The sequence below is a fragment of the Zootoca vivipara genome, chromosome Z1, assembly GCF_965207765.1.
Source record: "Zootoca vivipara chromosome Z1, rZooViv2.hap1.1, whole genome shotgun sequence".
NCBI classification, from domain to species: Eukaryota; Metazoa; Chordata; class Lepidosauria; order Squamata; family Lacertidae; genus Zootoca; species Zootoca vivipara.
This window is the reverse complement of record NC_142583.1, coordinates 40,725,911-40,743,140: the sequence shown is the minus strand read 5'-3', so window position 1 is coordinate 40,743,140 and position 17,230 is coordinate 40,725,911. Positions and strand designations below refer to the sequence as shown.

General features: G+C 39.3%; 1 protein-coding gene across 2 annotated transcripts; it reads right to left on the bottom strand.

The window, feature by feature from the left end:
- Nucleotides 1–490: 490 nt before the first annotated feature.
- On the bottom strand, nt 491–10,630 carry LOC118083416 (uncharacterized). Of its 2 annotated transcripts, XM_088661105.1 has the most exons (8): nt 10,472–10,611; nt 7,750–8,001; nt 5,767–5,820; nt 5,491–5,550; nt 3,356–3,493; nt 2,589–2,735; nt 1,579–1,639; nt 491–780 (listed from the first exon to the last, which is right to left on the bottom strand). In XM_088661105.1, exons 2-8 carry the CDS (start codon nt 7,912–7,914, stop codon nt 677–679), a joined length of 729 nt encoding a protein of 242 aa, XP_088517231.1. In that variant the 5' UTR covers nt 7,915–8,001; nt 10,472–10,611; the 3' UTR covers nt 491–676. The 2 variants fall into 2 exon arrangements, with proteins under 2 accessions (XP_088517231.1, XP_034967679.3); XM_035111788.3 differs by lacking the exon at nt 5,767–5,820 and having other exon boundaries at nt 10,472–10,630.
- Between the last annotated feature and the right edge of the window lie 6,600 nt (nt 10,631–17,230).

Below are 17,230 nucleotides of genomic sequence, written 5' to 3'. Positions count from 1 at the left end.
GAAGCTTCCATGTTCTGAAAGATTCTTGCTTGCCTCAGGCAGCTACACCTATGTGTTTTATTGCTGGAGTTATATATGTATTTGGCTTTTAAAAAATGAATCTGCGGAAGAGGACCAATGGTCAAGATTGGACACTTTCAAATTGATTTCTTTAGTTTAGGCAAGATGGAGCATAGGATATGAAAGCTAATGCCTCTTTAATGAGATACTAATTCCATACAAAACACAATCCATAAATTCTAACATGGGGCATTAGTGAAATCATTGGAGTAGAATGCATTGGCTAATATTCACAGTATTTATCTGCCCACTCTTTGCTTTCTGTGCTAGCACGGGAATCTTATGATTTCTGCACACCATTCCCATTTGAACAAGCAAATTTGCATTTGGAAGACTATTGCCCATGACAATTTTTCTGGTTCAAAGGATTCTTGCTATTATTGAAGATTCTATTATACAGCATGAGTCAAATAAACACCATGGGGCTAAATTAAAATTTATGAAAATAGAATTAAGTTTATTAACTGTACAGAAAATAGGACACCAGTCTTGAAATTCTGAGGATCTTCAATTCGGGGCGGTCAGTCATTTCTTAACTTTTAAGAATTGTACAAACTTCTCAGTAACATTCTTAAGTTATAAAGAGCTTTAAAAAAACTTCTCCTAGAATTTATATTTAAGTCATTCTGATATATGGAGGTGGTTTGGACATATCATCGTCAGCTTCCATATCTAAATCTGAAAGTTTTACAGGAGAGTTAAAAATTGTATCCACTTGACCTAGAATAGAAAACACACAGTGAGCATAAAGCAAAAAGCAAACTTGGCCTTGATTACATGTGCTGGTTACATGCAGACTAGACTGTTGTTATACACTGGTTATACATGGGGCTGCCTTTGAAAATGGTTTAGAAACTTCCACTGGTGCAGAAGGTAGCAGCCCAGGTTCTTGCAGGGATCAGGCATTAGGAACTCATTATACCCATATTTTACCAATTGCATTATCTGCCAATTGCATTAACTGGTAATTTGTTTCTGGGCCCCATTTAAAGGACTGGTTTTGACACGTAACCTAGCCCTAGACAATGTAGGGCTTTATTTGAAGGACAGCCTACCCTACACACTCAGAAATCTGCCCAGGACGGAACATTGGCTTCAGAGGCCTGGCCTTGGTCAACCATCAAAATCTATTATTGTGGACACCAATGACACAGATTTTTCTGTCTTCCTCCCAAGGAATATTACCAAGGCTTCTTTATTATCTTTTTGATTTTTTTCAGTTCTAACCCACTATTGATTAAAAGAGCTATGTTGGGTTTTACAGTTCAATATTAATAAGAACAAATTTAACTAAAACCAGCAGTAAAGTAATGTGCTGGATTTTATTTTTAAACATTACTGCCTAGTTTTTGTAATTGTAGTTAGATTGCTTTTATGAAAATGGCTTTTAATTATTATGAAGATTTTAAATGATATTTATATAGCCCAAATGTCTTCCTTACATATTCATTATTTGACTTACATATTTAGTAAATCCAAAATTAATTTTCAAGTAAAACAATGTGAACACCTACATACCGGATGGAATGCAAACTAATTCTGCAATTTGTAGCTGGTCTTCATTAGATTCTAGTTGTTCCTAAGAATGAGAGCATGAGATTGCTAAATAGGCTCACCTGAGAATAGCACTGATCTTAGAATGTGCAGTCTTCGAGACAAACATGGTTTCATTTTGTAATTTGGCTAACCAAAAGTAATTGCAATGGTATAATAATGAACAAGACTAAAAAATAAAAATCCTGCAGTTCAAGAAAAAGAAGCTTTTCATCATATAATGCCCAAGACAGTTTACCGTATTTTCCTTTACAAAAGTATTTTTAAAAAAATTCAGCTACCATTATCATAATTAAGAGATTTATTTCAAACCATTCACATTTAATAACCCTGATAACAAGCTGAACAAACATCTCTATCTAAGAGATGCATAAATATGGCAGTTATCAAACAATGAGAGCTCATCCTTAAAAGTGGTAAATGCTACATAATTGGCAAACCTTAAACACAAGGGGTGATATTCACTCAGGGTACACTGACTGAAATTAATGGAACTTATTTAGTCATGTTCATTAATTTCAAAGGATCTACTCTGAATTAAACTTAGCTGAATACCGCCCATAGAACTGTGAACCTAGTAAAAAACATTTTATGCACACACCTGTCAAGAAAAACATGCAGAAGGGGCAGTTATATACAATTTATACCCCACTCCTTAGGAAGTGCATAGGAGCTTATATAAGGATGGCAGTTATTTACTCTCAAAGCACTGATGAGGTTCTTAGCTGCTTAGGGTATACAGTGCTATAATAGGTGTCCACAAATCATTTGTTTCCAGATGACAATTCAAAAAATTAGTTTTGTGTGCATGTGTGCATTTTGGGCTTAACTACTTGAAGGGGGGGGGTGGTTAAGGAAATATGGCAACTTTATAACAAACTGTCCAAAAATGTTTTTACAGAAACACAAAAGGGTTTCCTTCCCAGTACAAGACAAGTAAACCCACCATATTTAATGGCAATGTTGCTACTTACAAGTCCAGTGACACTGTCATAGCATGAACAACATGGAAGACTTCGGCAACTCAAATAAGCAATAATCAGCACAATAAAAGCACTTGAAAGCGATGCAATCAGTAGTGTGATGTTGGCTCCTTCTACAAGTTTACCAAGCACAAATGCCTGCAACACAGAAAATGAGCACACACACACACCCTTTATCCAAAAAATGCAATTCAACCTTAGGAATGGTGTGGGTGTTGTTTTTTAAAGCACCTGGAAATTCTCAGTTTTTTTATTACTGTTTTAATTATTTTACATGAAAGGGAATAACAAGTGAAAAACAGCAATAAATAGTAACTGATAAATTGTAAAGCAACCACATATATGACCTATACATGTATACAAACTGATGATGTCAATTAATATCCTCAAATTGGGTGGATAAAATGAAAGGAATACGGTATATAAAAGGCAGATCAAACCGAACACCTGATCTGCCCCAGTGCCTGTGCTGTGCCGGGAGGAGGCATCTATTACCATGGAACTCCCAACAATACCTGCCATAACAGGCATTTCAGGAGCAAGAAGGGGGCAGAGCTGAGCCATCCAATGATTTTGCCTCTCTGCTGTGCCAGCCTGGGCCTTGTTCAGTAAAGAAACACACAGAGAGATTTTTCCTGCATCATCTTCTGCCCTAACTGATGTGAGTGACAGGCCTTTGGGTGTGCTAGTTACTCTGTCACTCCTAAACTGTGTGCAATGTATACCAAAGGGCAGGAACTGGATAGCTTGATACTTACAATGGCTGGGTGATGGTAAGAGGACACATCGTTGAACTCTTCATATTTTTCACCATACTCTAATGTTATAGAAGTATAGATGATGACAAGTAGAGAGACGAAGCAGGAAAATACAGACGCAATTATCATTGCATTCACCTGTACAAAAGGTATGGGGATAGAGAAGACCAAAGTTAATTTTGGGCTTCAAATCAAAGGATGAAAAATAGTTCCAAATATGCCTCTTATGCAATCTTTGTACACTACAGTAATTTTTCCCCAGAGTGATTTTGGGGGAACATGCATTCACAATACAATGTCTGAAGTGTGGGTATGAATCAGTGAAAATCAAACATTTCCTAATTAAATACTGTAAATTGAAATCAACATACTTAACAGTGCTATATTTCATCCTGTGTTTTTAGGGAGTGTGTGCAGGTGTTTGCTATTTTAAGCCACTTCCCACACATGCCTTCTTGGAAGCAAATGTATGAGACTTTCTTAGAAGCAATAAAGCTGGCAGAAAGAATACTGTACATTACGAAGCCGGTTTGAACAAAAAGTACTGAGCAAAGATATCTGTGGATTTGGGCAATCAACAGAAGGGGTGTTACCAAGGCAGCCAAGAAACCAGATAGGTAGAAAACATCCAGATTTTCTAGGAAAGCAGCATAGTGGATCAAAATAAGTTAAGTGGGGAATGTTGTGCTGCATTCATTAGAAAGAGATTGGCTGACCCAGCTGCTGATCTGGTCTGGTCTGTTCCGCTTCTGAGTGAGCAAAGGACCCCTCCAGGAATCACACAAAATCAGACACTTTGACATTACCATCTAGTCTACATTTGAGAAGGTGATGGTGACCAGTTGCAGCTGCCATGTTTTCCCAGCAGGTTTTTAGGCTTAACTAAGACCCATTTCTACTTCAACCATTACACTCATCACCCAAGGTCAGTTGATGCTCAAAGTGTGGATGATGTGCATGGATCTTTTAAACATCCATGTTTGGGAACTCCAATTATGGGTGTTTAAAAACATGCCCCAAAACAACAATTGTGTTTGCTATGTAAAGGGTATTGCAGGCCAAAGGTGGAAAAGGTGGTTAGGAATTTTATTCCCTCCCCTTTAACATAAATAATAATTTTATATATGTATAGATAAAATTTGTGCCGTGTATTCTAAAACATGTATATTCTTACCTTTCAACTGTAATGTGTTACTGCAATCCAGCCATTTGGAGCAACACGGAGAGAATGATGGATGAATTTAGAGACTGAAGAAATTTTGAACTGCTGTTGAAGTGGTCCTCCTTGAGACCTTTAATCTGTTGTGGATTTTAAACTCTAAACCCCAAAATCATACGTGTATGATCACTTTAATTGTAGCCTATGATGTATATCTCCAACACTTCAGGGCAGAGGTTAAAGTTTGTTGTTGCTTTTTGTTGGCATCCATCTGTCTCGAATGACAATGGAGTGCGCCTCCGGGGGGGGGGGGGTTAAGTCAAACCACTGTGCAGCGCCAAAGTGACCTCCCAGGTGTGCAAGCCTGGGCAGTGTGTATGGGGGTCCTGGGCTACCCATATGATAAGAACCTGCATCTCGGCCTTGTTGATGTGGTCCCAAAGGAAAGTAGAGCAATATGTTTGGCACCAGCTTGGCTTCAGGAGTTGCTGGAAGGAGGCATACAAGATGCCATCCAACCATCTTAGGGACTCCACTCCAGATTTTTGTAGGGTTTACTCTTTAGCCTTTTCTTTTCCCAAATATATCCTGCAAGGCAGCAGACATTTAGGACCAGAGTTTTCCTTCTCCTAGATGGGTTACCTTCCCAGGTTGACGAGCCCCATCTGCCCCTCAGACGTGAAGTAAAAGTTATATAAATAAAAGGTGTATGCATTTATTACTTATACAGTGGAACCTCAGTTTATGAACACCTCGGTTTACGAATTTTCAGTTTATGAACACTGTGGACCCATCTGGAACGGATTAATTCACTTTCCATTACTTTCAATGGGAAAGTTCGCGTCAGTTTATGAACGCTTCAGTTTATGAACAGATTTCCGAAACCAATTGTGTTCATAAACCGAGGTACCACTGTAGAAAGTTGGCTGTATGATTCGTCCCCATCCACTTTAAACAAAATACAATAGAAACATACCAAAACGGGATTCTTTCTCAGTGAAGAAAACAAAGCCATAATTCCAGGAATAGCCATAAACTACAAAACAAAAGGTAAAGGGCATTAAGTGGGGGGGGGGGAATGCCCAACTTTAGCATATAAAAAGAAGTGGAAAAAAACATTAACTTCAGCAAGATCAAAACAAACTTGAGGTTTTATTTTATAGTGTTAACTGATTTTTACTTTTTTGTTACATCCTTGTAAACCACTTAGATAAGATTGTAGTTAAGCAGTGTATAAATATAAATACTGTACACTGGTTGGCAAGTGGTCTCGAAGACACCGGCTCCTGATCAACAACCAGCAGATCTATAAAGCACAAAAGCTGAATGTGGTTTATTCCATAATAAGTAAACATCTTTCCTTTAGGCACAATTTCAGAGAAGGTCATTTTGACACCAGAGAGGGAATGCAATTGTTCAGCTAGCTATTAAACGTGGGCTCAAGATTCTTGGTCAATTTCACCAGATGCTTTTTCTTATACAGGTGGAAATGTGATTGACACATGAGGGTAGCACAGTAATCGACGGCTATCAGATCACTAGCCCACCATGCCACAAGGGCAAGGAGTTGGGTATGTGAAACACACAAAGGAGGCATATTAGACGTACACCTTTCAAAGTGTAAATCATACTTTCACCCATTGCATTTCTAACATTAGCTTGGGACCCAAGAAAAGAAAAAGTAAAAAAATTCTTACAGCAAAGTGATTATACTGTAGTAAAATGCTGCCACTAAATTACTTGAAGTCACTACTAACATTGCCAGCTGCTTCTTGCTTGCATTACCACCACAGCTCCCATGTACCACCCCAAAATAGTGTTTGTTATTACTACAATCAGCTAGTAGAATAAGATCAGTTCAGCTTCTGCAGTGCAATTTTCTCCCGGAAATCATTCACTTTTCTCAGTCCTGTTCTTCCCTCCTGAAGAAAAGTAGAGGTCCTACAAGTACCATCCACTCTCCCAATTAGCCCCACCCACTCAAAACACCTTGTTCTGCTCCAACTTCACCTATGGATGCCCCCTCCTTTCAACTTCACTAGCTAAATGAAATCTCCATGTTCAAAAGCAATATACCGTATTTCTGAATATCAAATGTGGAAAACAAACCTGCCCCCCTCATAAGTTCCTGCAGGCAACAATGTAAGACAGGGCCTTCTTGTTATCAGCGCCACAATTATGAAATTTCTTCCAACTCACAATTTGAGTTTTCAGCCCCAGGTGAAGAATCACTTACGTATTTGCCCAGGCTTTTGGAGGCATCTACTACACTGTTGATTTGGATTTCTATTGGTTTTAATGTAACCTGCTTAGGGGTTGCCTTGGCATTGAAGAACAGGTGGGAAATAGTTTAAATACATAAACAGAAAAAACTTCCCATTGGCATTTGACTGGCCGCAGCTGGAAATGGAGCGCTGGAGAAGATGGAGATAAGCAACCAGCCTAAGACCACAAACCATATGAAGTGCAAACACCATAAATCAATTCCCCCTTCCAGTTAATTTACCCCCAAAAGAACATTAAATTCTCCTATGCTTCCCGGGAGAAAGAAAAGTCCTCATTCCTCTCTCACCCAGTCAGTCCACAGCATTCCTTCTGTGAGCCTGATCCTCCGTTCCCCCCACTTCCAAATTAAGGAGATGCAAGTCAGAAATCAAAGGCAGCTGCAGTCACACTTGCCCTCTAGGCCAGGTTTCCTCAACCTCAGCCCTCCAGATGTTTTTGTCCTACAACTCCCATGATCCCTAGCTAGCAGGCCCAGTGGCCAGGGATGATGGGAACTGTAGTCTCAAAACATCTGGAGGGCCGAGGTTGAAGAAGCCTGCTCTAGGCTCTTACCACAAAACAACTAGGCCAGCACTCAGCCCAGCCCAAGGTGTTTCAGCACCTGAGAAGAAATGCCCTGCTGTTATCCCTGCAATGGGGGCGGGACTCTTTAAGGGCTTCTTCTCAGCAACAGGGGTCTCCCAGCAGCTGGGCAAAGTCCCACCACACTGTCCAGCAGAAGGGGGAGATCTGCTGGCTTGTGGAATATAGAACCACAAGTTCTCTAGAACAGTGAACAAATTCCCTGTATGATACCAAATTGTACAACCCTCCCTTCTGTACTTCTGACATCTACTGAATATTTTGTTATTGCAGCAGGCATGTCAATTGAAGTTTGATTTTATAGCTTTATAGTTTATACATTGTTAATAAATAGGGTGTGTAGTGGGGTAGAATTTATATAGCTTACCACTCCAGCCCAGATGGGTATCCTAGATTTGCTCAGTGCCGAGTCCCTTCTGAAAGCACCATCGATTAATCCACCAATGATACAAACTGTAGCACAAGCTATCTGGAGGAGCCCCAACAGAACCATACTTTTCTGATTGAAGATGAAATATCTGTAGCGATCCATTTCAGCTAATCCACCAATTGCCACGTCTGTTCAAATTGGGAAGAAGCGCGGAGGTTGTTCAAGAGAAGGCTGCCCTTGTGGCTTTTCCTGAACAGAAGATGCAAGAAAATTCATAAGCACTTCAACAAGCATCATCTGACAAATTGTTCACATGCCATTCCATTAATAGTATGGACAATCTTCCGATATCCAGACGCATTAAGCTTTGGATTCTCTGCATATGGAGAGAGCTGAACATCTTTATCCAGTAAATATGTAATTAGAAAACAAACAAAAACTTAAATGGGCTGGGATGGTGGCATTTAAAATAAAATAAAGACATGTTTATATCTTTAGGAGATCCCTATACAGTATTTTATACCAATATAGAAAACATGGAATTTGCAGGTTTAAAATATACTGATGCAAAATTCAAATAGTTCCTTTGTACCCATGTTTCCAAATAACAAAAGACACAAGCAAACAAAATTCCAAATAATACAGATTTCTTCCTTATCTTCACACTTCCATTATATGCAATAGATATCACCAGGAAAATACATTGGAGCTTTCAAAAATGACAGAGAATCTGCAGACATAAGACTGTCAAGAAGAAATAGTTCTGTGCTTGCTGTGTTTGAGCCTTCCAGCTGGAAACAGATTTGCAGCTGAAAGGTCAGAGAGCACTGTGAGTTAGCTGAAGAATCTTGAAGTACAGACTCTCTTGGGAGATTTGATGTAAGATAATGGATAATGAGCACCTGTTTGCCTTCATTTCTGCTTTGTTTTTAGCTTTGTAAATAAGCTAGATATTATGAGGGCACCCTCCAGAGCTTTCCTGTCCCAACAAACCCAGACACTGTAGCCTTATCCTTGATACTTTTTTTGTGGGATAACCAAGCTCATATAACCTACATGCTTAAGTCTAATTAATGCATGGAGGGCTTAGCTCACCTTGGAAGCGACTAGGACTAGGTAATCAAACTTTTGTTTCCCTGCAGTCTACTTGCTCAACCGCATGGCTCTTACAAGACACTCATATTCACATATTAATAATTTAGGAACTTTCAGCACTGCAACTAAGCCAAGTTTTACTGCCTGTGCAACCTTTTCTGAATGCTGCATGGAAAAGCACATGAATGACCTTTGGAGATTTTGTGAGTAAACCATTTTAACTTACCAAACATGTGATCGTTTTCTATGCTAGGAGAAGAGGGACATTTTAGAACTCCCAATCACGTATTTTAAAGGTTTAACAGCCTATATTTCCACATTTTACTTAGCGGCATATTTTGTTATTTTAAATCTGCTGCGGTTCTCTCACCAAAGAGTATTTGCCCTAAACTTTATATTGGCATCCAGGAATTCTCCATTCACGTATCTATTTTTCCCTTGCACCAACACTTCTCACCATGCAGCAATGGTGCAGTTAGATAAAGTCTTGTCCTAAGGGCACCACTGCCACTCTGGGAAGTGGGGTGCCATTATCAATTTTGAGGAATATTCTTTGATCTAAGGAAAGTAAAGCAGCTGTCCTGCTACCACCCCATACAAGTGAGCTACTGGCAATGGAAATAGCTCTGTTAGTCTGTTGCAGGAAACACAAGAGCCTTCTGGCACCTTAAGTATTACCTAATTGACCAAGAGGTCCAATTTCCCCACATGTGGCTTGAATTGAAATAATGGGCTTTTATTCTCCTTCAAGTGTCAATTAAAGCAAACATTAAGGCACAACTAACTTGTCATAAGGGCTGCTTTATATCTAACCATTTTATGTATGTTTCCAGCATTAATCTTGTCGCAGTGTGTATTTTTTCCATTTCATTTCCCATTTTAACCTGTCTTCTTAGTTTTCCCTCCTCCACCATGCACGTGTATAAAAATTATACCTGTTTCTGCCAATTTAGGAGAACACTTCATGCACCTGATGAAGTGGACTCAGGTCTGCAAAAGCTTGTACCATAATATATCCATTGGTCTCCAAGTTGCCACAAGACTTGTTTTGGCACTCAGATGTAAAACTTGCCAGGAGGAAGAGCAGCTACACATTCAAAGGACGAATTGTGTGTTGCATAATAGGAAACACTGTTATTGCCGATCTCTTTTACAGAAAGTCCCCACCACCACCATCAAAAGCTAAGTTTGTGAGCAATCCTTCTGTTTTGTTTTTGTTTTTAAAGTGTTTAGATATTTCAGAGTCTACAGCTGCAGAGTTATTTGTTATGGAATGTGGGAAGTGGAATAATCTAAGAAAGTTCTGTGTGTGATTGCAAAAGGAGGGGGGAAAGTCAGTGGACTTTAAACACTTCATGCAGGAGAAGCAGACGAGAAGAGGGAAGGAGCACTTCAATTTCAGGTGCACAGGAAGGGCAATTTATCAAAGCGGAATTCAACTCGTTTGCTCTCTTTGGAAAGTACCTGGCTGCCTAACCTCAGCTCCCTCCCTCCCTCGGGCAATGAAGAGGAAGTTGGTGAAAAAGGAGACTTGAGCAGTTTGCACCTCAGGGCAACCACAGAGGAAGAAAAGCAATGCAAAACATACGCAATCCCAGAGTGGGAGAGAAAGGCACTTACTTACCTCAGCCAGCTTTACCTCTTTCTCTTTGTGAGACCCCTAGACAGGTGTACTGGGGTGGGGATGAGTCACCCAGGGGCTGGCTCTGCCTTGAAAGCCCCATGCAGTTCTCACTGCAGCCTGCCCCACCCCTATGTTGTCTCAACCAGCCCAACCCTCTGCAGGTGACAACCTTCCTTGTTGCCTCCCCACTGCATGTTTTAACTCCTCATGTGCCGCCCTGTGGAAGTACTGGCTCCTCAAACAACCTAGGCTGATAGAGGGCACTTGGGAAGTTCTCCAAAGATTGCTTTTAACCTCTCTCTGTGTGTGTTGTTAAGCAGGGCTTACCCTGCTGGATAGTAAATTCTTATGATCTTGCAATTTTGTGTCAGTTTATATAGACCCGAGTTACCATAGCCACACCCCTTCAAATTTCAGCCTCATCTCGATCTATAGAAGATAAATGAAAGTGAGATGGGATGGCTGGGCCATAGAAACATAACTGGTAAAGAGAGAAGAGCCTGATTATCTCTGTTACCTGAGAGATTTCTTCAGTGAACAGTTACGTAACTCATGTGCATGCCTTATGGGTCAAGATGAACCAGGAGGGAGGTTTGCTTAACTGTTTCTGTTTCAGTCAATTTGTCTGTTCAAAATCAACCAGAAATAACCAAGTGTTATTTTGCATGGATTTAAATGTAAGGGTGGGCTGGGGGAGGAGAGGGGAGGAGAGAGATTATAATGGCGGCTCACCCTTCTCAGGTGGATGGCTGTTGCAGATCTTTGCCCCACCCACCGTCTCTAGCAGCAGAAGCCCACTTGTCAGCTGGCTATTAAGGAATTATCTGGCCAGCAAAGATAAAATGGGCCAATTAGAGGCCCTGCTAGATGGGCAAAATAACACAATTGTGTACTTCTGCTCTTATTGCCCAAACGGGGGGGAGGGACCTACAAAAAAAACCCAAAAGAGCAAAAAGCAACCATGTTGACCCATTAAGATCATCTCCAAAATCCATGAGTCAAAAAGGAGCAGCTGCTTGAACCATACCAAATCTGCCTTATTTGCAACTAAGTGACTTCACATCAATGGCAATGTTTGTTCTGGTGGATTTAATAAGGATGCTAGTTCAGTATTTAAATATTAGAGACCACTTTTAAAGGAGAAAAGATGGTTCAGAGGCAAATAGCTTCATTCATGTAATGCTTTATTTTCATAACTGCAGTTTAAAGCAAGTACATTTTTTGCACCAGAAACATTATCCCTACTTCCTTGAACATGCATTCATCATATGCATAAAAAACCTCATTCATAACACAGAAAGTGCAACTTTCATTCATGTAAACTTTTCTTTACAGTTATCCATAGTTTTAGAAGTCATTTGTAAAATCTATGGATGTCAATAAGGCTCATCGTTCTAGTAACTTATTTTATGTCATCAAGTACTCAGTACAGCATACATGTTAAAATAGTACAGAATTGCCTGTCACTTGTATGCAGGTCTCTTACCACACCACAAAATGTGGTCTCATCTGAGGAGTAAAGAGCTACCACACCAGGCCACACAGAAACAACTGGATCCATAGTTTCAAATAAACCAGGAGTGTTTCTTTTTGCAAGAAGCTTAAAGTGAGTAGCAGCTATTTTAAAAACAACATTTAGTTATAATACAATTCAAAAATTTCACACATCATACAGGAATATAGAGAGAATAATTTTTGAAACACATTTTATAAAGCAAAACAGATCCTAATTGAAAACTGTGAAAAGGCAGTCCTCTTTTGCAGGACTGTAGAAATTAATGTTCTATTGCAGGTGTGGATCCATCTGGAAAATGCATATTTCAATATGACAGCTATGCCAAAATGGCAGCTCTCTCATTTCTGTATATAAATATCTATACATATATCATATATAGGAATTTCTGTAGCTGAAGTCAATGTATTAGTATGGAAACGTTAAATGCACAACAATAAACAGAAGTGGATCTACATATTGTACTGTAATGTGTACTATTTCAATATAAACAAGCTACACACTAGCAGAGTTTATACACACCACTAAGCTGTAATTTGTTTAGCTTAATTGTACTTTGTACCTTTTACACACCCCAGTCAATAAACCTGAATATGAAATCTTGGTTTAGCAAATCTCATCTTGTGCCGACTGATTTTACATGGCATCAAAACCCACTATCCTGGTTTAATTATGGTTTGTTTTGGCACATCACCCCACACACTTGCCTTGCCACAAAAGCACAAGGCAAGATCAGCACCAGCAGCCAACTTCTCATCTACAAGACACAGCCTGATCTGTTTAACAAACCATGGTTAAATAGACAATGGTTTAACATTATGTGCAAGAACAACGTAAACTGCTGTTGGCTTGAGTTTACTAAAATGGAAATTTAAAAAATGACAGAGTAATCCAAACCCCCAATCTGTCCTTGCACCTAGCCCTGCCCCATCAGCCTCTACCAGTGGGGGACATTTGCCACAGACAGTAAGGAGTGCTCTAGTGTGCCTGCCCAAGTGGTTGGCAGGCAGTAACTACCTCAAGTGTTATTGCTGCTGACAGTAGACAAAACTCCCCCAAATGGGATGTCTCTGGCAGGGCTGGGCCAGCATAGGATCTGCTGACTCTGGTGTGGACCCTGCCGCCTTCATATGATGGTGACAGGCCCAGTCTAGGTATCTTCAGCACAAAAACACGGGAGCAAAAGGGCATTTTCCTCTCTCCTTCCTCCCCACCATACCTTTTGTCTCTGTCAGTTCAAGTGCTGTTAAAGGTGGCATTGGTTGTACTGCTGCATCAAACCCTGTCATTGCTGACTAACGGGGCAGGATTGCACCCTAAATCATTTAAAGCTGTAACTGGTTGGCAGGTGGGTGTGGTTTTTGAAAATGGCCTCAGAGGGCAAACCTGGCCTGTTGGCATGAACGTTCCTCCCCCTGCTGTAACAGAACTAGGCAAGCAAAGGCACTGAAGCACTGAAAAGTTCTAGTTACGACATACTGTACACAGCAATACGGCAGGTGCTGTTCAAGAATTCTACATTCTGAAATATTCACCAGGTGTTGTGTTTACAAGAGAGAAAACAGTATCAAATTCAGTCATTTCCTTTGCAGTTTTCATATTTCAGTCTGGACTGCTTGCAATAGGTTTTCGTTGTGCGTTCCCCCCCTCCCCTGGCAAACCACAGTTCAACAGCTTGAGACGTGAGTTTCATTTCTAAAAATTGTGACTTCAGCCCCAATAATAGGCTCCAAATATCACCCCTATTCACCAGCAGAGGGAACACGCAGACTGCAACTATGTCCTTGCCTTCAAATAAGGCCATCTCAGTAGCAGGTCAGCATGCAGCGATTAAAACATCCTCCCAAATGGAAGAATTTGGGAGAAAACGTCTGGATAAATAGTGCTGCCTCATCCACATTGTCAAAATGACTTCCAGGTTATAAAACAAACTGTACTGCAAACTGAAACCTTGTTGGTACTAAAGTTATGTGAATGCCTTATTAATGCCCCTACTTTTTCATAAGAATTTTCTTTCTACTGACAACTGTAACACCAATCACTTCTTACGAGTGCATGGGATCTTCTTAGAGCATCACATGTATCCCTTCCGGTGACTTCAATAATAGTGTGTTACAGCTTAGGACAGCTACATTGGCATTCACTGTACATATTGCAAAATGTTGAAACCATTTGCTACTAATGCCCCTCAGCTAAAAAAAACTGTTGCTGCTGAATTTGCCTGCTCCTTCATCACCTATGCAAGTTGCTCCACAAGCCAAGGCTGTGCATTCTTGCTACCTGAACACCATCGTCCACAGTAGTTATTACCTGAACATGTAGAATGCAATCTACATTCCAAGTAGCTGAAATAACTCCTCTTTGTGGAAGTCCTCAAATTCTGCAAGTTCTTTGGCACAACAAACTGGAAGGACCAACATGCTAACTTCAGCACCAATTTGCTCCTTTGCAGCTAAGCAGACCCTTTTGTCTAGATAAAAAATTGTTAAGCTGAACTATTGTGGATTTTTTTAGGCAAGTATGGTGTTGACTTTCAAGAGAGTTTGCCAGAATTGATTGCTGCTCATTAACTTCCTTTTGTGTCCAAGTTCCTTTAACTTGCTCCTTCCAGATTGCCGTTTTACTTCAATGAATATTTCTGCTCCAGACTTCTTTGAAGAATTTTCCCCACTCCACCATGATTTTTGGAAGCACAAACTGCCATCATTTGGATCCTGACATAGGATATACAATCATAATATATGGGAATCTACTGCTGAAGTGTTAGCAAAAATATCTATATCACCCCATAACTTTGACATTAAAAACTCACTTTTATGGGAAGAATGAACATACATTTTAACAAGAACAAGAATCTATAGTCTGGTGTCTGCACAGCATTTGAATACCCATAAAACACTGGGAAGCTTTCACAAAACTGCCATTCAACATTTAGCCCTATGGCAGCTAGCATTGCTAATATTCCAGAGAAATCTCCTGTTCATAGACAGGGAGTACAAAGTCGAAAATCCCTTTAAAACAATGTTCTGAAACTTACATATTTATGGTATGTTTCCTGCAGAAAGATTGCATTGAATTTGTACAGAAAAATCTCAAATTCCAAGCCATATGACTGACTTCCAGTAAGACATAACTCAAGAGAACAAACTAAAATCACGTAATACCACCAAGGAAATATACAATGGCCTATTACAAGCTTCCCCAAATGTTTTCCACTATAATGGCCGTGCTGGCTGAGGCAGATTTATTTTTTAAACAAAATTTATACACCACTTACCCAAATAAAATTTCTAAGTGATTAATGAAGAGCAATTAAAAAGTATCTATTAGAAAGAAACATTAGAAACAAATTGAAATTAAGGGAAGTTTTATTCCAAAACAACTAAAAGGCACCAAGCTGAGAAGGCTGGCTTATTAAAATGAGCAATTACCTTTTTAATAGTCATAATCATACAAATTACAAACACTGGAAAAGTTAGATTTTATCTAACTTACTGTGTATAATAGTGATTATCACCATCCACATATTCTATACTTGATCCCAGTTTTCTAAATAGCTTGCAAAAGAAAAAGAAATCATTTTAGGGTTTGCATGATTATTCAGTAATGACTTTTTATTGGTTCATCTCCCTGAGGTATGATAAAACCTCACCACCTTACTCCTAATGTGGTCTATCTAAGTCTTCATCACACTTGAGTCCCCAGATGTTTTGGTCTACAGCTTCCATATCACTGACCATTGGCTAAGCTGCCTGGGTATGATGGGAGCTGTTGCCCAATAGCATCCAAGAACTGAAGGTTGAAGAACTCCGGTCTGTATAAGTTGTTCCTTATGACAATTTCTAGAATAAATTAATTTGGTGTCTTTTGCATTATTTTCCTTGGAGGATTATGCAATCAACAAGTATATTAAACACCAGTAATAAAATATGTTAAAATTGCTCACAAATGAACCTCATGAACCTCAAATTCAAAAGCCAATATACCTTCTCATACGCAATACAAAAACTTTTGGATCAAAACAGAAGAAAAGACTAGAAGGTTTGCAAGTCTGCCATCTTAGTATCCATGCATTTTCCAAAATGGCTGCATACTGTACCTGAAGCCAGCTGTAACACTATCTACAATCCTGCAGAAGTTGACCTTTTTATTTGCCTTCTCTTTGCTTTCTGGCACCCCAACAAATATTGTTTCACTTACTGTTGACATTGGATGTTAAATAATAGGAAGCAGAGTTTATAAGAGTCACGGGTGTCCATATACTTTATAAACATTTGATGATAAAAATGCAAAAGCTTTATATATGTTCCTTATCACCTTGATGGCTCCTTTATTGTAAGATAAATTCTGCTTAAATTTAAATGTATTTTAAAGTGTTCCATCTGCTTGTTTAAACTTCTACACTGTGCTTTTTTAAAAAATAAAGTTACTAGTGTAATGTGCAGACAACTATGATATATATATACTTGTACAGTTAAAACAACAACACAAAAACACAAAAACCAAACCCAACTACCCATCTTCCTGCACATGATTTTATGGCTTGGATATTTCATTGCTTTTAAACAGATCATATTATAGCCCCCCCCCCAGCCCCCCACATAGCAGTTTTTAAAATTATGCTCATTTTGGTTTTTGATTAAAAATTATAATGCTGCAGAAATTCTAATGTTCAAAATATTTAATTTATGTAAGCATGCTCTTCAGATAGTAAGTTAGCTTTTCCAAACAACAGTACTATTGCTTTTAACACAACTAGGGCCAATTTACCATGGACATAAAGATTAAAATATTATTGCACAATTCTACCTTCCTGGTGATACTGACACCCAGTTTTCAAAGCTCTACTGCAGGTGGCTTGAGCACATTTTAGTTTTTGGGAGGAGGGGGAGAAGGGTTGCAAAGAAGCATGTAATACTATAATCAGTAAAAGGGGAAAACCTAGTTATCAATCCATTACCAAAGACTGATTTCACCAGATCACTGACAGGCAACGAAGAATGCATAGATTAAGTTTAGCTTGCCTGGGTATTTCCATTAAAGCCTAATTTCCCATCTTATTCAGAATAATCAACACTTTGTACAGTTGCCATATGCCATATGGTACTAGCAGGGGTGACCAGTGAGGAAGCTGACAAAATATGGACTTTGTACCTAGCTATATGTACAATAAAAATATAAGAATGTTGTCACACTGCAGTTTGATTGGTTATAGCCAGGGGCCACTGCAAACTACAGCACGCCAT